The 27,272-nt window shown below is 38.2% G+C and overlaps 1 protein-coding gene across 1 annotated transcript in view; it reads right to left on the bottom strand.

Annotated features, from left to right (window-relative positions):
• The window catches only part of LOC124794802 (transmembrane protein 245), a 248,886-nt gene that overhangs the window by 197,973 nt on the left and 23,641 nt on the right, over positions 1-27,272 (bottom strand). Inside the window, exons 4-5 of the mRNA XM_047258459.1 lie at positions 11,329-11,743; positions 1,596-1,720 (exon numbers count right to left, since the gene is read on the bottom strand). Of these exons, the coding sequence (XP_047114415.1) occupies positions 1,596-1,720; positions 11,329-11,743 (540 nt within the window). The remainder of the gene's footprint in view (positions 1-1,595; positions 1,721-11,328; positions 11,744-27,272) is intronic.

Below are 27,272 nucleotides of genomic sequence, written 5' to 3'. Positions count from 1 at the left end.
GATTCTGCAAAACTTAAGGGCTACAAAGATAAATTAACATATTACCAACTCAGTGGAAATAAATGAAAGTGTGGGAGCTTGTTACCAGAGGTCTCCCAGTCGTGCGCAGAAAGATGGATGTCACGTGGCTTGAGATTAACATGGCTACAGTGCCAAATGGGGCAGGCTCTACACGCCAGGCAATCGGAGGAATGGGAAAAAGACAGAGTTCGTCAATCAGCAAGCAGTTACGGTGCACTGTGACGGTATTCTTCATTACAATGTGGCCCGGAGACAACATTTAGATGACTTTATACTAGAAAGATTCATCACGAAACTGAGGAGGGGGACAAAGTGTGACAAGAGTAGCGTAGGAGATTGGTATTGCTCACAGCATTGTTTCAAGTGTGTGGAGAGCATTCTGAACAACACACACTGCTGCCCAAAATACAAGAGGTGGTTGACCACGGTCCACTGTAGCAACACATCACTGCAATATTGTGCAAAAGACCAGAAGAGGCCTCACATCAAACAGCATGTGTAATTGCAACCTTATTTAACAGAACTGCAAAGCATGCAGTCTTGTACTTCACAGGGGCATGGAAACTGCATGGGGATGGTCTCTTGCTCGATGACCATGTGTTGTGTTCCATTAACACCTACACAATGGTGGCACAAGTTACAATGACGCCAAGAGTACAGCGACTGGGTCAACAAAAACTGGGAAGGTACGCTCTTCTCAGATGAGAGTAGATTCAGTCTGTGTAATGAATCTGGATGTATCCTCATATCGTGAGAAGTGGGTACATGCACTGCACCCATGAACATTGTCGAACATGGCCGTTTTGGTGGTCCAGGTGTTATGGTGTGGGGTCTACTGAGCACCCACATGTGGTCAACAAGGTTTAAGTTGGAGATCAGGCAGGACAGTCCATTCACCGAAGGCCTGTTGGCGGAAAGCTTAATTGTTTAGCTGTCTCTTCGTTGTGAGTGTCTGCAACTCAACATCTCCACTACATGGTGAGTAGCAACCTATCTTTTTAAAAATATTCACACAATGTAAAAATGTTAAGCACTGAGCTCAGTGTGTAGCCTGTCTGCTAATCAATGTGTCATCTTTACATAAGGATTCAGTTACTTGGTGTTTGGTATTCAAAATGTAACCATCTATGTGAGTGAGGTCATGTCCTATAATTAAATGATAACTTCTATGTCAGTGTGAAGCTAGTCAAACAGTACATGCACATATAATTTTTCCCACGTGGAATGTTTCCTTCCATTATATTGAGTACATGCACTATGTTATTTGTCAGCCAGTGCCCAGTAGTTGAAGTGTGAAATTAATATATTGCCTCTTTAAAAATGCTGTGAAAACACTCCTAGACTAGGTAAAAGTGGTGAGCTGTGATATATTAACTATCTAAAATCATGAATACAAGCTGAAGAATATTCATTTCTGCAGTTTTGTACATATTAAACACAACTGTTCACCAAATTTATCAATCACAGAATTATGAACAAATTCCAAAAGACTTCAGGGACATAATTATGGTTCAGTAACACTTCAACTCTCACTGTGATGAAGAGCAGGCAATATCATGAATGTGGAGAAATACCTTGTATAGGCCAATCACAGGAGCAGGAAACAGAGCATTTAGCCGCTCGGTGCACCAGTTTTCAACTGAGCTGTATAGGATGTATATATTGTCTTTCAGTATAGCCCACACTCCAAAATAGTGACCTGGAAGGAAATTAAAAAAATGTTATACATCAATATGATAAAAATGCTGCTGAGCCCTGGAAAACATTAGTGATGGTTTATATCAATTTCATGTAATTTTAGAAAATCACAACAAACACAAACTTCTAATCACTCAAACACAAAAAACAATCCAGAACTTTTGCCAGTGATCAAAGGCATGTACTTAATAGCTATGAAAGCATTGTACTCAACTAGTTATGTTTCGTTATAGGCCTCATTCAGTATTTTACTGTACCACCAATTATTTTAACAGTTAATTTATCTGAAAACTGTATCACTTCTGCATACTGGACAATGGAGACACTACACTGAAAACCAGCTTGTTTTCTTTGATGGAGTAAAATCCAATGTTTTTTCTGTGTCACTGCTGATAATTTTTGTGAACATCTTGTACATTACGGAGAAAGATACTGATACGTCTATAGTTTTTTGGCTTGTCTGTCTTCTTCCTGATGAAGTAGAATAACTACGGTATTGTTCCAGTTTTGGAGACTTTTCTTCCTTGCTTTATGGGGTAAAAGGTGGTTGCCTGTGGTTAATTTCACGTGAAATCACCCAGTGGCCGTTGCCCTTATGTCACAGATTTTTCTGAAAATTTGGTGTAAGAATCTACATAATGAGTTAGGGTTAAAATATTTTTTCTGGAATTTTTTGACCAAAATTGTAATTAGGAGACCATTTTGAAATGTGGGCCCCTTCTACCAACTGGTGTTGAGAAACCAAGTGCCTTGTAAGTTTGTAACCACTATAACTTCTTTATTTATGAATCATTTTTATTCAACTTGGTGACATTGGAAAGTAAAAGAATACAGCTATAATATAAAAATTATTAAAGTGCTGTGTGTAAGCAAAAAATGTTTGAAAATTTGTAATTAATGTAATTACTCACCATTTTTTTCAAATTTCAGGAATTTTTTTTTCAGCAGAATCACAAGTTTCACCATCTGAATTTTTGTTTCAAATAATTCCTACTGCCATACTTTTCAACATTAAAAAAATCAGAAGGGTGTTTGTCCTCTATTCTTAGATCTTATACTTTTTCAATAGTGTTGTAATAACTAATTGCTTCAAATAGCTAATCAACAATACAAGAAACAACAATGAAAAATTCAGTCTAGCAGCAACTCTCACATGCAACCCTGGCCGTGTTTGTTAGGTTTTTGTGAGTCTGTGCACTTTATATATATATCTGAAGGACTTTTTTGTCTTGATTTTGTGCTTCTTACATAAATAGCCATTCTGTCTGGTTCCATAATGTGAATATTAGAGATCACTTAATAAAGTAGTCATTAACTCTTTCTCATTTCTCCCTTGAAGATTCTTCATAGTACATTCTTGACTAATTAGAGAACAAGAAAAAGTTTCAAACCATCCAGTTCTTTTCTGCAACATATACAGTTGATTAAAAATCACAATGGAAAACAAATGTTCTTTTGTTTTGTGTCAGCAGTTGTGTGTCAGAAGAAAAGAAGTAGCAGTGAAGAGCTTGATTTAACAGATATGTCAAGCCTGAATCAAGCTGATATTGAATTATTGAAGCTAAGAAGCACCTGTGAAAGTATTGAGTGTGTTTGTTCTTCTCACAAAAGGCTCTATTTGGGAACATTTGAAGACAGACAAAGAATTTGCTGTGACCCTTTTAAGAAGAATGGTAAAAAGCCTGCTAAGAAATCTTTGAAACCTATTTCTTAAACAATGGCAAGAAAATACAAAACCCTTGGACATATCCCAGGTAACAAGCTGTGCATAACATGCCGTAAGGACATTTTATCTCCTATGGGGAATAACCTTCCAGGGATGGATGAATGTGAAGTTGAAGATCAAGAATATACACCAGATCCATCTACAGCTCTTCAATAATTTAATGAAAGTTGTGAATTACTTGAAATTTCACCATTTAAGGTTACCAAGAGAGTACAAGACAGGCAGGAATACCTCGGGCCTACTCTAAACACCATCCCACAGGTGGGAGAGGGGGGGGGGGGGGGTGTACTTACCCTTCTCCATATCTTTTTAAAATTGTAGTTACTTTTAACTATCCAATATTTTACAAGTAACGTTGCTTATAAAGCTAGCTTCAAGATATAGAACACTCAGAAAAATTGTCAGTAAGTTTATTCTGTTTTTTATTTATGTTTCTCGTAATGAGACATGAGAAGGAATGATTGAAATGTATTTTAAAGAAATTTTTTATCATCAAGACTGCATTGCTCTCCTTTGACACTCGATGGTTATTAAAATTCACAAAATATAGTAGAATTGCCCCCACCCCCATGAACTGTGAACCTTATCATTGGTGGGGAGGCTTGCGTGCATCAGTGATACAGATAGCCGTACCATAGGTGCAACCACAATGGAGCGGCATCTGTTGAGAGGCCAGACAAATGTGTGGTTCCTGAAGAAGCGCAGCAGCCTTTTCAGTAGTTGCAGGGGCAACAGTTTGGATGATCGAGCTGGCCTTGTAACATTAACCAGAATAGTGTTGCTGTGCTGTTACTGTGAACTGCTGAAAGCAAGGGGAAACTGCAGCCGTAATTTTTCTCGAGGGCATGCAGCTTTACTGTATGAATAAATTATGATGGCAGCCTCCTGGGTAAAATATTCCAGAGATAAAATAGTCCCCCATTCGGATCTCCAGGTAGGGACTACTCAGGAGGACGGCATTATCAGGAGAAAGAAAACTGGCATTCTACGGATCGGAGCATGGAAGCAGATCACTTAATTGGGCAGGTAGGTTACAAAATTTAAAAAGAGAAATGGATAGGTTAAAGTTATATACAGTGGGAATTAGTGAAGTTCGGTGGCAGGAGGAACAAGAGTTCTGGTCAAGTGAATACAGGATTATAAATACAAAATCAATTAGGGGTAATGCATGAGTAGGTTTAATAATGAATAAAAAAAATAGGAGAGTAGGTAAGCTACTACAGACAGCGTAGTGAACACATTATTGTAGCCTAGATAGACATGAAGCCCATGCATACCACAGTTTATATGCCAACTAGCTTCACAGATAATGAAGAGATTGATGAAATGTATGATGCGACAGAAGAAATTATTCAGATAGTTAAGGGAGACAGAAATTTATAGCACGGGGGACTGGAATTCGATAGTAGAAAAAGAAGAAAGAGAAAAGTAGTAGGTAAATATGGAATGGGGGCAAGGAATGAAAGAGGAAGCAGCCTAGTAGAATTTTGCACAGAGCATAACTTAATAATAGCCTAATACTTGGTTTAAGAATCATGAAAGAAGATTGTATAGGAGGAAGAAGACTGGAGACAGTGGAAGGTTTCAGATATATTATATAATGGTAAGACAGAGATGTAGGAACCAGGTTGAAAATTAGAAGACATTTCCAGGGGCAACTGTGGACTCTGCTCACAATTTGTTGGTAATGAACTGTAGATCAAAACCGAAGAAACTGCAAAAAGGTGCGAAAGAGATGAGACGTAGAAATCCGTGGGTAAGAGGGCTAGTAGAAATCCATGGGTAATACAAGAGTTGCTGAATTTAATTAATGAAAGAAGAAAATATAATAATGCAGTAAAAGAAATAGGCGAAAAGGAATACAAATGTCTCAAAAATGAGATCGACATGAAGTGCAAAATGGCTAAGCAGGGATGGCTAGATGACAAATGTAAGGATGTAGAGGCATATATCACTAGGGATAAGGTAGATGCTGCCTACAGGAAAATTAAAGTGATCGGAAAAAAGAGAATCACCTGTATGAATATCTAAAGCTCAGATGGAGAACCAGTTCTAAGCAAAGAAGGGAAATCAGAAAGATGGAAGGAGTATATAGAATGTCCATACAGGGGCAAAGTGCTTAAGGGTTCTATTATGGAAATGGAAGAGGATGTAGATGAAGGTGAAATGGGATATATGATACTGCATGAAGAATTTGACGGGGCACTGAAAGACCTAAGTTGAAACAAGGCCGGGAGTAGACAACATTCCATTAGAACTACTGATAACCTTGGGATAACCAGCCGTGACAAATCTCTACCATCTGGTGAGCAAGATGTATAAGACAGGCAAAATACCCTCAGACTTCAAGAACAATATAATAATTCCAATCCCAAATAAAGCAGGTGTTCACAGGTGTGAAAATTACTGAACTATCAATTTAGTAAAGTCACGGCTGCAAAATACTAACATGAATTATTTGCAGACAAATGGAAAAACTGGTAGAAGCCAACCTTGGGGAAGATAAGTTTGGATTCCATAGAAATGTTGGAACACACAAGGCAATACTGACCCTATGACTTATCTTAGAAGATAGATTAAGGAAAGGCAAACCTAAACTTCTAGCATTTGTAGACTTAGAGAAAGCTTCAGACAATGCTGGCTGGAATACTCTCTTTCAAATTCTGAAGGTGGCGGGGGTCAAATACAGGGAGCAAAAGGCTATTTACAATCTGTACAGAAACCAGGTGGCAGTTATAAGAGTCTAGGAGGCATGAAAGGGAAGCAGTGGTTGGGAAGGGAGTGAGACAGGGTTGTGGCCTATCCCCGATGTTATTCAATCTGTATATTGAGCAAGCAGTAAAAGGGGGGGGGGGGAAAGGAATTAAAATTGATTGAGAAGATATAAAAACTTTGAGGTTTGCCGATGACATTGTAATTCTGTCAGAGACAGCAAAGGATCTGGAAGAGCAGTTGAACAGAATGGACAGTGTCTTGAAAGGATATAAGATGAACGTCCACAAAAGCAAAACGAGGATAACGGAATGTAAGCGAATTAAATCAGGTGATGCTGAGGGAACTAGATTAGGAAATGAGACACTTAAAGTAGTAGATGAGTTTTGTTGTTTGGGGTGCAAAATAACTGGTGATGGTCGAAGCAGAGAGCATATAAAATGTAGACTGGCCTGGCAATCGCAAGGAAAGCATTTCTGAGGACGCGAAATTTGTTAACACTGTGTAAAGACTTATGTGTCAGGAAGTCTTTTCTGAAAGTATTTGTATGTAGTGTAGCCATGTATGGAACTAAAACATGGACAATAAATAGTTTAGACAAGAATAGAGTAGACGCTTTAGAAATACGGTGCTACGGAAAAATGCCGGAGATTATATGGGTAGATGATGTAACTAATGAGGAGGTACCGAATAAAATTGGAGAGAAGAGAAATTTGTGGCACAACTTGACTAGAAGAAAGGATTGGTTGGTAGGACACATTTTTAAGTTATGGCTACAATAAACCCTTTTAACCTAATGTTTAATAAAAAGGAGATAGAAGTAACTACCAAAATTTTAGAGGGATTCCTTCCCGGAGACAGCATGCAAGACTTATGCTGGATCCTGATTAGCACATTCAAAATAAGGTCACAATGTTTATTAAGTCACGAATGAAATGGATTTCCTTGAAGAAAATGACAACAGACACTGTATTTGTGATGAAACAGGTCACTGAAAAACATAAAAAATTTAAACATGAGAGCCAGTAAGCATTTTTGGTCCAGAAAAAGTGTTTGATAAAGTTAACACAGATAAAACTGCAGAGCATAATAATGAGTGCCCATTCCATTTAATAAACAACTTAAAAAGCTTACACAAGAACACAACAATCACATTAGATATGAATGGAGAGCTGACAGCACTAGGGCTGTAAGACAAGAGTATAACAGCATTTTAACCACACTTTTTAATAAATATATAAACAGGGTATATACGTGGACAAGGAAAAAAAAGTCCCGGATTTTTTCCAGATTTCCCGGTTAAAAATACACTTTCTCCCGGATGAAAATACACTTTTTACGTGTTAAGTAACAGTATACTTTAAAAGTTTCAAGAATTACTGCAACTAATGGCCAGTATACTTTTCCTCAGAACTGTAAAACTTATCAATCCTTTCAATGGTTGTGGTTTTACACACCGGCATAGAATTTCCCAGCACTTTAGAAAACGAAACTCAGGGGAAAAAACACGTTTTGGAAAGATGTCTGATGTGCAGCAACACATACACTGCATATTTCGTATTACGAAAGTATAAATTCGAATTCTACTAAACACTGCATGTTACTTTCCAAAGGATTGAAACCGACATTGCAATGCATTTTTGTAAGCCAGTCGTAGCTCATGTCAAGCGATCTCGCCAGTCGATGACAGCGGGTATTCAGAGCATAGGACACGTGATGTAGTCAGCCAATGGCAACATCACTGTTAAGTAGCACGAACACACAAATAGGAAAAGGTAATGGTTTAAATTGATGTACTAGTGTTGCTACAACAAAAGAAAAGCCTTTACGTATAGCATTGGTCTCTAAGATTAATAAGCTTCAAGAGAAGCTAAGCTTTCACACATAATGTTGATCTTTTCTGAGCGTGTTACACTTTAAGATACATCACAAAAAAATGCCAGTAAAATTTTTAACAATGACATAAATGTCTGATCTTCTGGGCTCGAAAATATTTTAAATGGTCATCCTCAAAGATTTGATTTTTGAATGAGAGTCAAATGCTCTGTGATTTAAGAAATTCATCAGACATTCGCACTCAGAGTTCATCTTGTGTAAAAGGAAATTTACTTTACTTGAAAGTAACACTTTTCAAACAACCATTCAGAATATTTTCCCGCGACCTGTTAGAAATAGATTCGTTTCAGCAGTTGCACCAGATGACAGGTGTCGCCATGCTTGCGCAGCTACAATAACGTGTACAACATTAAAAGAGCTTACATTATTTCATAAAAGAAAACATTAGAGGATACTCCAAGAGCATGGGAATTATGCGAACCATACTAAAATGTATAATTCGGCTTAAAGTGCACATTTGTATGTGCAGATTCAGATATAATTTTCTTGGAGTACCAGTACTGCATTATCTCAGGTTTAGTTCTTTATTAAGGCATAATAACCATGCGTGCTAGAAGATGAAAATGTGAACTTGAAATGCAGCGAACAGTTGAAACTTGCCAATAGCGTGGAATTAAACACTTCGTATCAAATAAATTGACTGCCTCAGCAGAAAAGATTAATAAAAGTCAAATTTCTTTAACAAACTGAAAAAAATAACTTCATTGTTCCGCAAGGCGATTAACGCTTGACTGTCAGAAAGGTGGAAACAAAATAAAATATGGAACTAATAACATATTTTAGCCTTCCGTAATTATGTGAATGTATTTCAATTCACTTTATAGCTCCCAGTCACAGAAATCCGTTTTGTTTTCATTTGACGGGAGAGCAATAAAAAAAGAGGAAACAGCGAGATCACTTAAAGTAAATACGGGTCACGTGGAGACTACCACGTTCCCACTACAACTCAGACTGATCTGTGCATCAGGTCCGGATCTACGATATTTCCGGACCAGGGCAATATTAGATAGTGGCGCCTCCTCCCTCGAGTGTTTGAGGTAGGACGCCAAAAATTCAAAAAATCGACTTTTCAAAAATATCTTCATTTTGTAGTGCACTTGTTTCTTAAGAGTCTGATACATAAAACATATACGTTTGAGGGAACGTAAGACAGGTTATTTGGTCTTAAGTGTGCTGAAGTGCAGTGCCACGCCTCTTCACACAGCATTCTTTCACCGCACGTCTCTATGTTTCGATCCGTGGAATTCAAACATATAAAATTTTGTAATGGGTGCCACCAAACTATATTCAGGTCAGTGGAAATTAAAATGCCCTGTGGTGCCTCTTCTGCTCCCAATCGGCTGTTTTGACATCCTGCCCTTCTTTTAAAAAATCTCGCAATTAATACTGGATGGGATTATTTGTAACCGGCAGAACAAGAACTCTTCAGAAAATATGCACTCTTTATTGCCTATTAGCTAATAACTTGCTGTTTTGTGTGACATAAAATTAATTATAGGATACATAAATTCAGAAAAGACTAGAGACAAGCAAGACAGTACACATTTCATCAATCCTTTGGTCCTACCAATTTTTTTCTCTCTAATCTTGCCACAGTGTTATATGGCATACTTTCCTTTCTGGGAAAGAATCTAGTACCTCATCAAAGTTCGTCAACACTTTGCTACATGAAAAAACGAAATGTTGTTGTCTAATATTAGAAAAGCTGTCTATACAAACAGTACCAAGACTGGTGTGGTTTCTTGATCTGATTACGTGTATTTTGTTACTGTCTGCTACATAAAACGAAAAAGGCCTGCCTAATAGTGCAGCAATTGCTACACACACTAAATAAACAAGACTGTTTTGGCACATATGGTCATTTTTATAACATGACAGAATATAATTCACGAGATACCACATCAAATGCCTATTAGGCCTACTACAAGTAGTAGTACAAAATTTTTACATAAATTTGGAACCGTCATATTCTTCCATAATTTGTGTGAGTACCCGTTACTTCTCCTTCCTCATTCTAACAAACAATCTTGTTATCACTAATTCTGTAACCATTCCTGCCGGTGTCAAAATTTATTCTCTGGTTAACTTCACTAACCCTGCCACAATCACCAGTTTAGTTATCCCGCATTTATTCTCCAGTTAGGCAGTATTACACATTCGTGCAACGCGTTTTCCGCGCTACTCCCAGAACAGAACTTTTGCGGCTGCTAGCTGGGGACTGTATAACTGGCCCTTAGTGGTGTAGTGGTATGGCCAAAAATTTTCTGTCAAAATTTCATTTTTTTGGATACACAGAGAAGACAATACGTAATCTTTGTTGCCTGTTATTCCTGTTAGTTGCTTATCTCCACTCTGGCAGTCTGAGTCAATGGAATTCACTAGTAATTATAACGAGGCTGATCATTTGCAAACCCAGTCAACCACATAAACAGCGATTGTCATTCACCCCTTTGGCTTTATTTGCTCAGTTCGTATGGACCCGTCCCCTTTTGTCTGCATGAAAGTTTATTTCTAGATGCAATGGGGATTCCCCTGGCAGAGACATCACGTGCACTATACACACATTCAAAAATCAACTTATGATTCAATCAGAAACCAACTTAGAATTTGATCAAAAATGTTCAAAAACCAACAGGGATGCGTTCAAAATGATATGAGTAATCAACAGACCAATGTGTGCTGAATGCTAGGCACTTTGTGAAACAAGGTCTTTTTCCTCAATAATATGAATTTTACAAACGACAGGAAAGTAAGATCCAGGAAGCTGAAATGGGATTTTTAGGGCAGTTTAAGCTGTACCAGAGCAGACAGATTAAAAAAAGTGGCATTAGGAAGCAATAAACATATCTAATGTAAGAAACTCTAAATTGAAGACAACAGAAGAAAACATGGTCAACTACTTGACACAATGAACTGCAGCAGACTACCCAACATGGTTAGAAATTATAATCCAGTAGGCTGAAGAAGTCAGGGAAGACCAAGGAAGAGTTGAGTGCCATAAAAGACAAAGGCCTGATACTTGAACGTAGAAAAATAAAAACTCTTCTCCTAATAATGGTAGACAAGAGAGTTAATAAATGAGTTTCCTTCCTTGCATCCACCTTCAACAGCAAGTGATAGTGCACACCTGTTATGCGTAGCAACTTCTTTCTTTATAACAATAATCGGGCAATGCTCGCAACAATATTGTACACCTCTAAAGTTTGAAGAGTTTGGGCATTAAGTGTTATTATTTTCCAATTCACCAACACCAAGTATGTAGATAATGTACTTACCAAGTCGTTTAACTAGGTAGATGACGAACAGGGGTGGAATGATGATTGAGAAGAATGAAATGTATCTCCATACAATAAGTGCAGAACAAGCCCAGGCTAGTAAACATAGATATGTCTGACTTGTGATGAAAGGTTTCTTCTGCTCTTGCATATGCAATGGATGACTTTCTCTGAATTGTAGTCTTCTTAAGTATCGCAACATCCGCATATTATTAACATCTGACACTTTTGAAAATCGAACATGTTCTTGCTCCCGGTTTGGTGAATACATATCCATTTCTTCTGCCTTGACTTCAGTTGATTCCTTCTTTGAGTCTTCAGTTTTTTCTTCAAGTTCTTCCACAGTTTCTTCCACAGCCTTGAGCTGAGGTTCATCAGTTTCTACTCTCTCTTCTCTTTCTGCCTTCTCTAGTACCTGCATCAGAAGGTACGAATCAGTTCAAATACTTTGTAGGTTATAAGATTTCTTTGATAAAATTTTACAGCATCCAAGTGACATTCATCAATTTAACACAAATACACATGTGACAACATAGTTGGGTTGGAGGAAAGACACTAACAAACCAACTTCATTGATGCATTGAGAATAATATGCGCTCTCGCTCTCACTCTCACTCTCACTCTCTCTCTCTCTCTCTCTCTCTCTCTCTCTCTCTCTCTCTCTTCATACAGGAATTTTGAAAAATCAGAGATTGCTGAGCACAGCCTGTTAAATAAACATAAAATTATGTCTGAACTTATAACAATTCTGGCCCATGCTTCAAACTGCTGGAAATCAGTTATTAAAGAAGCAGTGAAAATTAGACCCTGTGATAAAAATGACAAGAGAGACACCAGTTACATACTTAGCAATGAATGGAAGCATTCACATGACAAAGAAAGAGTACAGAGGAAGACTTCTCATAGCTTATTGCTCAAAGGGAGTAACGGTGCTGCTAGTGAGGGTGGATAGAGTGTACAAATATGATCAATGGACATAGAGGTAATCACTTCAGTTCCATGATTCACCATGACATAATCCAGCCAATCAGATGCCATCGCTGGGCCTATAACTGAGAGCCTTGCCAGTTCCACAAGTCAAACTTAGCCCCTGACAACTATGATGGAGACATTGAAAGCTTGGGATTTTATCTGATTTGTAACATGGCAAGTTTACAGACAACTCTTTATTCACTCCACTCTAATTTGCTGATTTTAAAAACATATTTGATACAGATATGCAATTAATTTGTTAACTTTTCTTTTGAAAGTGCTTTTGTCAACATGTCTGTCAACTGATCTTATGATCTAACACAGGAAATAAGACCAGAACTGTTATTTATTTTATTATGAATGTAATAAAGCTTTATGCCAGTGTGTTTAATTTGTTTGTGATTTTCACTGCTTTCTTTACCTGTAATTCACTCTGGTTGTCCACAAAAAAGGTGAGTACTTTGCTTCATGCTGACATCAAGCTTCCCAAGGCACATAAGAAGCCAAGTGATTTCAACAACCTGCATCAGATGTTGCAATAGCCTCTACTTCTATTGTATATCTGGCAATACATTTTTGTTTGTGAGATGACCTGGTAACAAGTCCACTGGTCAATTTAATGGCGTAGCCTCTCGTTAAATGAATACTGATGCCTCCAGCAAAATCTGAATCTAAGTATATGTGAAGTTGACAACCACTGTACTTAATAGCTTTGTTTCTCATATCTTGAAGATACTTTAGGATGTGTCCAGCAGGAGTCCAATGATCAGATCCCCAGTTGTTCAGAAACCAACTCACTTGACTGAAAGAAAACATTATGTCAAGCCTTGTCACTGCAGCAGCAAACAAAACAGCCTCACAAAATGGTACATTTTCCAAGGATTTCTTGTCTTCATTAACTTGGCAGTGCTTCAGACATAACTATAAACTGTAATCAATAGGTGTCACACGGATAATCATCATCGTCAACATCATCATCATCATCATCATCATCATCATCATCATCATCATCTTCGTTTCCCCTTTATCAACATCTGGTCAGTTGGGCTCTCAATGGTATTTCGCCATTTTACTCGGTCTCTCTGCCATTCTTCTTTCACAGTTTGGTTCCATAGCAGGTTTCTCCTCCTCAAACTCATCTTTATTGTATCAATCCATCTTGTTCTCGGTCTTCCTCTTGGTCTCAATCTTGAATTCCATCATTCTTCTTGGTATTCTTCCCTCTCCCATCCTCTTCACATTCCCAAACCATTTTCTATTCCTTTCAATTTTCTCAGTAACTTCTCCACTCCAATTTCCTTCCTAACATCTTCATTTTTCATTCTGTCTCTCCTTGTCGTCCCTAGCACACTTCTCAGAAACTTCATTTCACTGGATTGTATCCTACTCTCCTCTCTTTTAGTCATAGTCCAAGTCTCTGAGCTGTAAATTAGTAAGGGTGTGAAGTCAGTCTTGTATAGCAAAAGCTTGCACCTCATTGGCACTTCTCTTCCGCACACCAAGCCCCTCACACACTGGTAAAATGTACTACTCTGTGGTAATCTTTTGCTAATTTCTGTCTCAAAACGTGCAATACCCATTAATACACTTCCCAAATATTTAAAGTTGTCCACTATTTCAATATCTCGTCCCTTAATATGAATTTGTTCCTCGCCCTCTCTATCCCCTCTGGTTACCACCATGGTCTTGCTTTTATCCACACTAAATTTCATTCCATATTTCTCGACCTTATAATTTAGAATGTCTATTTGTTTTTGTACACCCTTACTGCTTGTTGCCCACACCACAATATCATCAGCAAATAGTAACAGCTTCATCCCCCTTCCTCTACGGGCTTCTTTAGTCTCTTTGACTATTTCATCCATCACCATTATAAATAATAGTGGTGATATCACACTTCCTTGTCTTAGTCCCTAATCCACTCAGTTCTTCCAACTGGTGTCTGCACACAGCTAGAGCTTTCTTCATACATTACCTGGAGGACTTCAAGTGTTTGCTTTCCAACTCCCTTTCTCTTCAAGGTTGCCCATACCTTTTCCCTGGAAACACTGTCACACGCTTTCACTAGGTCGAGAAATGTTATCACCAGATCTTTCCCATACTCCCAATGTCTATCCATCAACTGTCTCATAGTAAAGATTGGGTCCACTGTGGATCTACCATGATGAAAGCCATACTGCTCCTCTTTTAACTGCCCTTCCACTATTTCTCTCACTCTTATTTCTAGTATCCTCTCCATTATTTTTGCTACTTGGGATATGAGTGTGATCCCTCGATAGTTGTCACGTACTTTCCTGTCATCCTTCTTGAAAACTGGGATTATTACTCCCTTTCCCCATTCTTCAGGTACACATTTTCGAGTCCAAATGCATCTTATTAGTCTATATAGCCACTGTAGCCCAACTGGTCCAGCTGCCTTTAACACCTCCACAGTAGTTTCATCTATCCCAGGTGCCTTTCCTGTTTTCATTTTTCTCAGAGCTAGTTCCACTTCTAATATCATTATATCCTCCTCTTCTTCCAGACCCCTGCCTCCCTGCCGTACTTCTATTCCCTTTCCATTGTCGTTCTTCACATTTAGTAATTTATCAAAGTACTCTTCCATCTTTTCCTTACCTCCTCTGGTTGCATTAATAGCTCTCCGCTTTCCCCTTTCACTAGCTTTTTGTATGTTTATTCCTTCCTCATACTCTTTGTAATTCCATATATCATCTTCTTACCACTAGTAACATCTTTTTCCAGCTCTCGGGTTAATTTCTCCCAACTTTTCCTCTTTTCTTCTGCTACCATTTTCTTACACTTGTTTTTACTATCCTGGTATTTCCTTTTACATTCAGCTGTTCGGTCTCTCTTCCATTCATGCCAGGCTTTCTTCTTTTCTTTTACTGCCTCCTTCACCCTCTTATTCCACCATGGTGTCTCCTTTTCCTTTGCCCTTCCGGGCACTCTGCCACAGGTCTTCTCAGCAGAGCTTACAAACACTTCTTTGAGCTAACCCCATTCCTCTTCCACATTGCCATACTCGGTGTTAGAGAATTTACGTTTAAGTAACTCCTTAAACTTTTCTTGTACCATGTCATCCTTTAGTTCCCACACTTTTCCTTCCTTTCCCTTTCTTCCTTTATGTCTTTCAATTCATTGAATCTCATCTTTGCCGCCACCACCACTCTATGGTCTCCATCCAAAGTATCTCCTGGGAGTGCAGTTACATCCGTCAACTGTCTCCGATTTTTCTTTTCCACCTCTTCATCCATCTATCACCCCATTCATATCTCATTATCTTTTGGTTATTCATTTTAAGGAATCATTTGGTGCCCACAATCAGCCCGTTTCTTTCATAGAAATCAGCCAGTTTCTCTCCTTCCTCATTTATCCTCCGATATCCATATGGGCCAATTGTCTCCTCCTTCCATAGCCTTTCTTTGCCTACCTGCACATTTAGGTCACCTATTACTATTGGTTCTACATCTGTAATTCTACTCACTAATAGCTTAAGAAAATACTCTTAAGAAAATACTCTATGTTCTCTTCTTTATTTTTTGTTTGCGGTGTATATACTTGGATGAAGTCCTTCACTACATTCCTTGTCCTCAGCCGAATCCTCATCACCCTATCACTTGTGTATTCTACTGCTTCCACATATTCCTCTAGGTCTGGTTTTACTATGATACCTACTCCATAAAAAAAACATAATAAACTGAACAAATTTTTAATTCCAACATCAAGGAGGCTGCTTTACCCCATAAAGGCTTTCCTTTAACCTGCAGACTAAATCTGCATTGTCACTGTTGAAAACTTCTTTCTGTTTCATGAAATATATTCTTGCAAATCACCATTAAGACAGTTTTCACATCAAACTGCTTCATGTCCATATCATTCTAAGCCAGAAAAATATAACCTTATTCATACCTCACAACATGGTAAAATTTTCTCCACAATCAAGTTCAGGTTGCTCATAATATTCATTTGCACATAATTTAGCTTTATATCTCATTACACTAACATCTGGCTTACATTTAATCTTGTAAACCAACTTACAACTGACAACCTGATGACCTGGAAGTAGAGCCACTAAATCCCAGGTATGATTTAATGCCAATGAGGACATCTCATATTTCACTGCTTTGTACCAATCTCAGAGTTGCTGCATACCATCACCTACTTGAAAGTTTGTGGTTCATCAATGACTGCTGTGCACGCCACACAATTTTGGAAACTAACTGAAGGATGAAGTTCATCACACTTTCTAAGATTCATTCCTAACTGAGCAACCTTGAACTACGTCTCCTTCTGTACCTGTTGTATCCAAACAAAATGTTGCTGGTTCTGGTTTCTGTAGGATACACTGTGGTATTTTCGTTAAAGTCCACATCTCATGAAACAATTATTGCTGTAACTAGTCACTGCCATCTTCTTTGATATGCTTTGAAATTTGAACTGAAAAAGTTTGGGAGCATCCATAAAGTATTCAGCTCCAAACTTCCTCATATGTTTTAATGATGTTTCTTTTTCAAATCATTTCTCATATGGCATCCTATCACAAGTAGGCTTAGACGGAAAGTGATTTAATGTACAGACTGCTATGTGACAGCTTCTGCCCAAAGTGTACCTGGAATGCCAAAACCAAGAAGCATTGTGCGAGCACTTTCCACTATAAATCTGATTTCATGTTCAGGTTTACCATTATTCTATGGGTGTATACCAAACTGGTTTCACGGATAACGTCTGTCTTCTTGAAACAACTATGAAGTTGATGATCAACAAACTCTGTCCCACTGTCTGCCCTAAGCAGGGAGTTTTGGAAATAATATGTATATTATAAAGTGTTGTGCTATCGTAACTATCGATCGCTGTGCCACAGAAAGAATTGGAGGAACAAATGCATTGTCTAGTTTATATTCATTGTTGCTAGATGTTGGTGGTCTTTGTTTGCTTAATTACTGTCACATGTTGCAAAATGGCTACTTCATAGCAGAAATCATTTTGTGTTTCCGAGTTTGCAAAATGTAATTCTATGATTACAGTGCAGACATTTCAGGTTGAGGTACCAAACTGATCCTCCACATGGATGTAACATTCACTGTCTGTAGATGCAGGATGTCTACACAAACGAAAGAGTTCTGGCTGCCCCCATGTTTCTGAAGAAAATTTCACACAAATTCAAACTGCTTTCCAAAGTAGTGCTGCAAAATCAACTTGTTGTGGCAATCGGCAGTTATAACTGCCTACAACAACAGTTTAACATGTTTTGAGACACTGGTTGGTTACAAAGCTGTACAAGTTAAGCCATTACAGGCTCTGTACTATGACAACAAAAGCAAATGTGTAGCAATTTCTGACGAGCTTCAAAATGCTGTTGACAATGATAACACTTTCACATAACACACTGTGTTCATTGATAAAGCAACTTTTCACCTTAGCGGGAATGTAAACAAACACAATGTTCATATCTGAGGCGTATAGAACCCAAATGCACACACTGAACTTGTACAAGATTCACCTAAAATCAATAAGTTTTGTACAATACCCACTCATCTGTTCACAGCTCATTCTTCTGTGGTGGAAACATGATTAATGAGTCACTAATATCTTGATAAGTTAAAAAATGCTGTTTCTGAGGCTGAACACAGATGACTTCATTTTCAACAAGACAGGGAAAGGCACCCCTCCATGGAGATGCCAAGTGCGTGAATATCTGAATGAAACTCTACCACGCTGTTGGATTGGTTGCCAAACAGCCAGTGACTTAGCAATTCTTAGCTGTCCTATTAGGTCACCAGATTTAATGTCCTGTGACTTCTTACTGTCGTGTTTCATTAACGACATTTACGCACCGACACTACCACAGATTCTAGAAGTGTTGAAGAACTGGATCCATACTGCCGTAACATCAGTGACAATGTACATGCTTACCCAATGACAGGAGGAATCCGAGTATCAATATACCATTGTTCTTGTCATTGGTGGAGGACACACTAAACATCTGTAATACAAACTTGAGAGAGATTCGTAAATATGCGACCCAAGTTTCACAGTTTTATATCTTACAGTTTAATAGATATATGCATTCAAAATATATATATTCTTTTTGAAACCCCATGTAAATTTAAGCCTATTCCCCAACTGCCTTTCAGCCAAACGTGGAAACTATTGGAACACAGAAGCAATGTCAGTTTTGTTCCTGTCATAATATACAAATCCATACGAAATGCAATCATCATTAAAAACAACGAAATAGTTGGCTCCACCTAATGATGTGTGTGGCATCTTTCCACATACATAATCACGAACAAATTCACCTGTAGTTCGCAATTGTAATTTCAACCTCTTACTATGCAGTTCACCATACTGAAATGATTTACGAAATAATTTTCTTAAAGTATAGGGAATAGTCAAACTAAAATGAGACAATTGGAAAAAAGTAAGTAAATTGTTTATTATTTCACAGCTCATTGGTAGACAAGATGGTCAATGTTTTCATGGAAAAAAGTTTGTGATTGCCTACAGAATGATGATTGCACCCAGGCATGCATCTCTTCCTCTGAAGCACATCAGGGGCCATGAATACCTTTCGTCACAGCTCCAAAAACATGGAAAAGGCATGAGGAGTGATAGTGATGTATGGAGGATGTGTAAGGGCTTTGCAGTGAAATTTCTGCAGTGTAGTCAGCACACTCTTGGCAACACATGGATGGGAATTATCCCCCACCCTCCCCATTGGCTTCGAACAAAAATGTGCACGCCTGGGTACACTCATCGTTCCGTAGGTGACCACAAACATTTTTCCATGAAGATATTCATAATCTTGTCTCACAGTGTGATAAAAGTATTAACAGTTAGCATGATTACATTTGAAATAATAAACAGTTTACTTATTTTTTTCCAACTGTCTTGTTTTCATTTGACTGCCCCTTGTATTTGATTTTAAATTTGTAATTCTCAAAGTTTGCAATTCCCAGCCTCTTGTGCCATAAGAGAGCTACGCTAGATGATGAACAATTTGCTTATTCTATATTTCCCATACAAAACAGTCACAGGCCTCTTACTAAGTACTCATGCATCAATATTACTGTTATGAAAAGTGATTTAAAAAATCTTTAGAGCCTGCTGCTCCCACTGAAAAAAATTTCCTTTTTTAAACCAGTTCCACATAATGTATCCTCCAGTGTAAGAGGTTGCCATACGCCACTGACTAGTGCATTTAACATGACTGATGCAATATTATCAACATAGACATCTATATTACCTACTTTCTAGGAAGGAACTTCGAACTTCCCCAATGGTTTAAGCACTAAAAACCATCCCTGGTGTGAAGTCATACATTTTCATAAAGCACAACCTGAAAACCAAATGCTACCACAATTAGTAATCAAAATGTTTCTAATTTCTGCACTCACAGCTATACGTTTAGGTCTTGTCTTTCTCTTGACAATTTAAATAGTCTTCTGTCGCACTCAGGCTTGCAATGGCCTTCCTTGTGACAATAACAGCACTCAATATTTTTCTGTTCACAGAATATTTGCTTAAATTGCCTTGTGAACACTGATTTTTATCCCCTGTGAAGTTAAACTTAATAGCAGTGAATGCAGTTGCTGTTTCTTCAGTCTGTGACAAACATTGCTCTTCTTTCAATAACTTTCCTGTTAAATTATCAAAAGTCAGTCTGGTTTCATCACAGGAGTTCCAAGCCATAACAAACATAATGTATTTCGCCGGAAGTCTGCCTAAAACTTTGGCAATTTGTCTATATCTCCCACTGGTTCATCAACATCTGTACGAGACTGTGATATTGCTTCAACTTTACTAACATGCTGCACAACAGTATCAGAGTGTGACTTTTTATAAGTAATGGACAGTTGCGATTCTTGAAATTTTCTCAGGGTAAAGAGTATTCCCTGCTGACAACCGTCCAGCCATCTTTATGTGAGTGGTTTGAACATTGCACAGATTATTCTGCCATGTAAATATTGGCCTTCTGGAATTCCATTATTAAGAAATTGATGGAAGTATGTTTGGCAGGTCCTATTAATTGTGATAGCGACATTCTACTGGGTAAGGCATGGAACTGGTGATTCCTTTCATATCTTCAGAAATAAAACTTTCATTAATAATGACAAACCGAGAAAAAGTTAATTTTATCAATTTTGACATCTGAATTTTAATTCTGCAAGTTCACCTCTCTTCTGTAGAACTACACCTCAAATGCTCTGATTCTTTTCTGGTCTAGTTTTCACACATTCTATGTTTCACTACAATACAATGCTGTGTTCCATACATGCATTCTCTGAAATTTCTTCCTCAAATTAAAATCTATTTTTGATACTAACTGACTTCTCTTGGCCAGGAAAGCTCTTTTTGCCTGTGCCAGTCTGCTTTTTATATCATCTTTGCTTTGTCCATCATGGGTTATTTATTTATTTATTTTTTTTTTTTTGCCTTCACATAGTAGAATTTCTTAACTTCATTTACTTCATTATCACCAATTTGATGGTGAGTTCCTCACTGCTCTCATTTCTGCTACTTCTCATTGCTTTTGTCTTTCTTAGATTTATTCTCAATCCATATTCCGTAATCATGAGACTGCTCATTCCATTCAACAGATCCCCTAATTCTTCTTAATTTCCAATGAGGATAGCAATGTCATCACAAATCTTACCATTAATATCCTTTCCCCTTGAATTTTAATCCCACTCTCGAACTTTCCTTTTTTTTCTGTAGGGACAAAAGACTACACCCCTGTCTTACACCCTGTTTAATCCATGCACTTCTTTCTTGGTCTTCCAATCTTATTGTTCCCTCTTGGTTCTTGTACATATTGTATATAAAAAGCCAACTTACGAATTTTCCCTTGTGTGAGACCCTGCGTACAAGATCATGTGCCAACAGAAAGTTCTAGATTCACATATATTTCTGTTCACATTGCTTCTGCGTAATCTTTCTCTGACGGCATCAATACCAGTTTGTATTGTGTTATTATGAACATTTGCGAGTGCTGTGATAAACTAGTACTGCTATCGTCAATTGCAGGCTTAAACTAAATTGTGCTCTTTCAAAATTTTTAGAACAGTAGGCCTATCCTTGTTCACAACAACCATTCAGTAATTTCATTGTACAATTATGTGAGAAATAGGTTAGTTTGAGAATTTTCGGATGTTTACAAAACTATTTTTTTGCAAGTTACCTGTACAAGTGTTTTACGTACATAATTTATTTTGTAGCAAATCAGCATTTGTTGTTCACAATTCTGCTCCACAATACATCACACCTGAATTTCATTTTATACCAACGCAAATAAACGTGCATTTTTGAGAATTTTCAAAAGCTACCATTGTCCTTTGCATAATCTACGAACAGTCTGTAGCAAATCAGTGTTCGTAATTTAGTTACTGCAGCTGATTTTCCACCTAACATACCGTGTTACATCCAGTTTTCCATTAAAAAGGAGTAGCCCTATATATTATCAGCATTTAACATAAATTAACTCTGTTTTTGAGCTTGTTAACAACTATAATCAACATAAAAATGTTTTAGGAAAATATTATTTTTTACCACGGGTTTCTGTGTTGCCTTAATAGAAATCTCATTCTGTGTATCTGCGTCACTTTTTAAAGAGAATTTGCAGCTTTTTTAGCTCAACAGATTAAAAGATAATCTGTAGGCTTAATTCAAAGTTATTTCTTCATTGCCTTGTAACACATTGCACCAGCCAAAATGCAGCCCCACCATTGTGAATGCTGTTCTCAAAACACGGGATGAGTTGGTTGGCATGCATAAACAGCTGGAATTCACCCTGACTACTGACAAACGATTGACAGCTGCTATAAATCAGTATGTTGCAAGAGCTCCTGAGTGTCGTGTACCTGTAATACATGTTCTAGAGGTATCTCAAGTACAATCCTCTCCTGCTGAATCTGTCTCCTCTGCGGAGTGTACAAGATCTATCATTTTTATCTGTTATTACATTTATGCTGTAATTTCATGTACTGACACGTTCCATGACCTTGGAGATTTGTTCCTCAATTTGGTCCTACGGAACTTGACGAGTAAATAAAATAAAAATAACTGTCCACCTGAATGAGAGTCAAAGGTTCATCTATGTGTCCTGTACAGGGTGGATGGGGACCAGGGGTTACTCAGAGTGTTGTACCGATCCCCCTAACCAACAAGTTTGAGGTGCTGTCTTTCACTGAAACTGGAACTGAGCCAGTGAGACTCACTTCACCTGTTTTAGGGAAACCAGTTTTGTCCAGTGTTAGGAGGAGGCCAACGCAAAAGGGTAGGAGGCTATTAATCGTCAACAGTTCAAACATACGGTGAATGATGGTATCCCTTAAGGAAATGGCAGCAAGGGAGCAGAAAAGATACCAGATGCACTCAATGTGTAGGCCTGGCAGCTTTATTCAACATGTTGAAGAGCCTATGCTGGTAGCCATTGAAGGGAAAGGCTGCAACCAACTGCAGATTGTGGCACTCACTGGAACAAATTATGCCCATCATTTGGACTCGAGGTCATTCTTGCTCATTCCAGTGACTGGAAGAGAAGATTGAGAAGACCAGCCTTGCACATGGAGTTCAATGAAGCTCATTGTTCCAGAACTGATTGTGGCCCTTTGGTTCTGAGTCAAGTGGAAGGAGACTGAACAAGAGACTTCAAAGGTTCTGTGACAAGCCAGGTTGTGACTTCCTGGACTTGCGCCATAGGGTTGAGAACTGTAAGGCCCCCTAAATAGGTGAGGTGTGCATTACACATTAGAGGCTGCTACTCAGGTAGCCGACTGTGTGTGTGTGAGGTGCACACAAGGATTATTTACATTAGGTGACTCTCCATCCAATCCAGGTAACAATAGCTGTATGAAACACAGAATTATCAGTATAAGATTGAAAGAAATGCCTCCCACAGGTGAGAGTATTAAAATGCTAATGGGAACTGCCAAACCATTCACAACAAAGTGCCAGAGTTTGAAGGGCTCATGAAAAGCAGTGAAGCTCATAACACTAGGTACCAGAAAGCTGGTTAAAACCTGTAGGACACAGCATCATATCTTGGATGGAGATTCATCATTAGATATAGCTTCAGTTTTGCCCCAGGGAAGTGTGTTGGGACCTTTGCTGTTCATGTTGTGTATTAATTACCTAGCAGACAATATTCATAGTAAAATCAGGCTCTTTGCAGATGATGCAGTTATCTATAATATAGTACTATATGAAATAAGCTGCATATATATTCAGTCAGAGCTTGATAAGATTTCAAAATGGTGCAGAGATTGGCAACTTTCTCTAAATGTTCAGAAATTTAAAATTTTGCACTTCACAGAACAGAGAAACACAGTATTCTATGACTATAATATCAACGAGTCACTGTTGAAATCAGCCAACTTATACAAATATCTGTATATAATACTTTGTAGGGATGTGAAATGGTATTATCACATTGGTTCAGTCGTGGGTATAGCAGGTGGTAGACTTTGGTTTATTCGTAGAATACTGGGGAAGTGCAATCAGTCTATATAGAAGATTGCTTACACATCACTCGTGCTCTCAGTTCTAGAATATTGCTTAAGTGTGTGGGACCCATACCAGATAGGGCTAACAGGGGATACTGAATGTATACAGAGAAGGACAGTATGGCTGGTCACAGGTTTGTTTAATCCATGGAAGTGCATCACAGAGATACTGAAGGAACTGAATTAGAAGACTCTTGAAGATAAACATAAACTTATCCTGAGAAAGTTCATTAATAAATTTTCAAGAACCGGTTTTAAATGACCACTCGAGGAATATACAACAACCCCCTATGTACTGCTCACATAGGGATCATGAGGATAAGATTAGAATAATTACTGCAAGCATATAAGCTTTCAAAGAATCATTCTTCCCATGCTCCATATGTGAATGGAACAGGGAGAAATCCTGATAACTGGTCCAATTGGATGTGCCGTCTGTCATGCACCTCACAGTGGTTTGCATGGTGTAGAAGAAGATGTAGACGTATACCAACTGTCTTTTGCTATAGCTCACCCCCATTTTCCTCAGAATTCGAACATCTAGCACCATTTGAGATTGTTGAACGCTTTTTCCAGATCGACAAATCCCATAAACATGTCTTGAATTTTTCTTCAGTCTTGCTTCCATTATGAACCACAATATCAGAACCGCCTCTCTTGTGCCTTTACTTTTCCTAAAACCGAACTGATCATCATCCAACGAACCCTCAATTTTCATTTCGATTCTTCTGTATATTACATTTGTCAGCAACTTGGATGCATGAGCTGTTAAGCTGCTTGTGGGATAATTCTCGCACTTGTCAGTTCTTGTTATCTTCGGAATTGTGTGGATGATTTTTTTCCCCAACAGTCTGATGGTCTATCGCCAGACTCAGACATTCTACACACCAATGAGAATAGTTGTTTTGTTGCCAGTCCCCAAAATATTTTAAAAATTCTGATGAATGTTACCCATACCTTCTGCCTTATTTGACCTTGAGTCTTCCAAAGCTCTTTTAAATTCTGATTCTAATACTGGATCCCCTATCTCTTTCCTATCAGTTCCAGTCCCCCCCCCCCCCCCCCCCCCCATCACATCATCTGACCAGTTCACCCCTCATAGAAGCCATCAATGTACTCCTTCCACCTATTCGCTCTCACCTCTGCATTTAACACTGGAATTCCCGTTGCATTCTTGATGTTATCGCTCTTGCTTTTAATTTCACAGAAGACTGTTTTCACTTTTCTGTATGCCAAGTCAGTCCTTCTGACAATCATTTCTTTTTCAATTTCTTCTCATTTTTCATACAACCATTCCACATTAGCTTCCCTGCACTTCCTATTTATTTCAATCCTAAGTGACTTGTATTTGCCTACTCCTGAACATTTTTGTACTTCCTTCTTTCATTGGACAACTGAAGTATTTCTTCTGTCATCCATGGTTTCATCACAGTTACCTTCTAGTCCATATGTTTTTCATTCCAACTTCTATGACTGCCATTTCCAAAGATGTCCATTCCTTTTCAACTGAACTGTCAATTTAGCTGGTCATTGTCACAACACTGACAGTCTTAGAAAACTTCAAGCCAATCACTTCATTTGTTATGCTTTCATATCCCATTTCTTCCCACAATTATTCTTCCTGACTACCAGCCCAATCTTCATTACTACTAAATTTTTATGTCAGTCTATGTCTGCTGATTTCAAAAACTCTGCCAGACCGTGATGTAATTTAACTGAAATCTTCCCGTATCTCCTGACCTCCTCCAAATACACCTCTTCCTCTTGTGATTCTTGAACAGAGTATTTGCTGTTACCAGCTGAAATCTATTGCAGAGCTTCATTAGTCTTTCTCCTCTCTCATTCCTACTACCAAGCCATACTCACCCGTAACCTATTTTTTACTCCTTCCCCTACAACTGCATTCCAGTCCCCCACAACTATTAAATTTTCATCTCCCTTGCCACACTGCATTACCCATTCAATATCCCCATATACTTTATCTTGCAGATCTTCAGTTTGTGACTTCAGCACATATACATGACCTTATGGTGTCGGCGTTGGTTTTTTGTCGATTCTGATAAGAACAACCCTATCACAGAACTATTTGCAGTAGATTACTCTCCGAAATACATTCCTGTTCATAACAAATCCTACTCCTTTTATACTATTTTCTGCTGCTGATGATATTACCCTATGCTCATCTGACCATAAATCCTTGTCTTATTTACATTTCACTTCACTGATGCCCACCATTTGAGCCTTACCATTTTCCTTTTCAGATTATCTAGGTTCCCTATCACGTTTAAGACTCCTTACATTCCATGATCCGACTCATAGAATGTTATCCTTTCATTGGTTATTCAATCTTTTTCTCATGGTCACCATCCCCTCCCAGCGATACAAATTGGGGACTAGTCCAGAATCGTCTGCCAATGGCGAAATCATGGCACTTTTTCCAATTACAGGTCACATGTCCTATGCATCCATATTCTGTGTCTTTAATGCAGTGGTTTCTACTGAATACTACAATCTCATGCTGTTGATCTGATTCTTCCGCCTTTAAGGGCAGTTTCCCACACCATGTGCCCTGAACCTCTGCCTATTCCTCCACTCTCTTTGACAAAGCCATTGGAAGAATGAGGATGACTTCTTATGCCAGAAGTCTTCAGTCACCACTGCTGATGATTTTTATTCAAAATTTAAACAGTGGTGGGCTTCAAATCTGGGACCCAGAACATTTTGATTACTAATCAAAGACACTACCCCTTGACCAGAGGTGATACATTCCAATAACACATATGCCTCATTTGTTTCACCAGTCTAGGTACATATCTAATTAAAACTGAGGCAAACGCTTTCTCAAAATCTATGACTCCCAGACACAATAGGAAATCATCCTCAATGCCACAATCTATAATTTTGTTCACGACTTCTGAATTGTCAAGTGTGTAATACCCAGTTTAAGTAATTTTATTCTTTTGCCTAATTATAATCTATTTTCTCTCAATATTGTGTTCAGTTTGAAGAATGGTTCAATACAGCTCTCCGTGATAATTTATCCTGTGCAAGCCTCTTCATCTCTGCATAACTATCAACCTATCAATTTGAACTCACTCACTGTATTCAAGCACTGGACTCCCCCCTCCCCCACACACTTCCTTTCATCAAACTGGCAATTACCTGATGACTCAGGATGCGTCGTATCAACTAGTTCAGTCAAGTTGTGCCATAAATTTTCTTTTCCCCCCCAATTCAATTCAGTATCTCCTCATTTGTTACTCAATCACCCAACTTAATCTGCACAGCACCTTGTTCAAAAGCTATTCTCTTCTTGCTTGAACTGCTTACCCTTCATGTAACATTTCCGTACACGGCTACACTCCAGACAAATACCTCCAGATAAGACTGCCTAACACTCAAATTTATATTCCATGTTTTCTTGTTATTGTCAGTCTGCAATTTACATTCTCTCCACTTTGGGTATCA

Source organism: Schistocerca piceifrons, chromosome 4, assembly GCF_021461385.2.
Source record: "Schistocerca piceifrons isolate TAMUIC-IGC-003096 chromosome 4, iqSchPice1.1, whole genome shotgun sequence".
Lineage (NCBI taxonomy): Eukaryota > Metazoa > Arthropoda > Insecta > Orthoptera > Acrididae > Schistocerca > Schistocerca piceifrons.
Note: the sequence above shows the minus strand (reverse complement) of the source record. Positions and strands in the feature narration are given on the sequence as shown.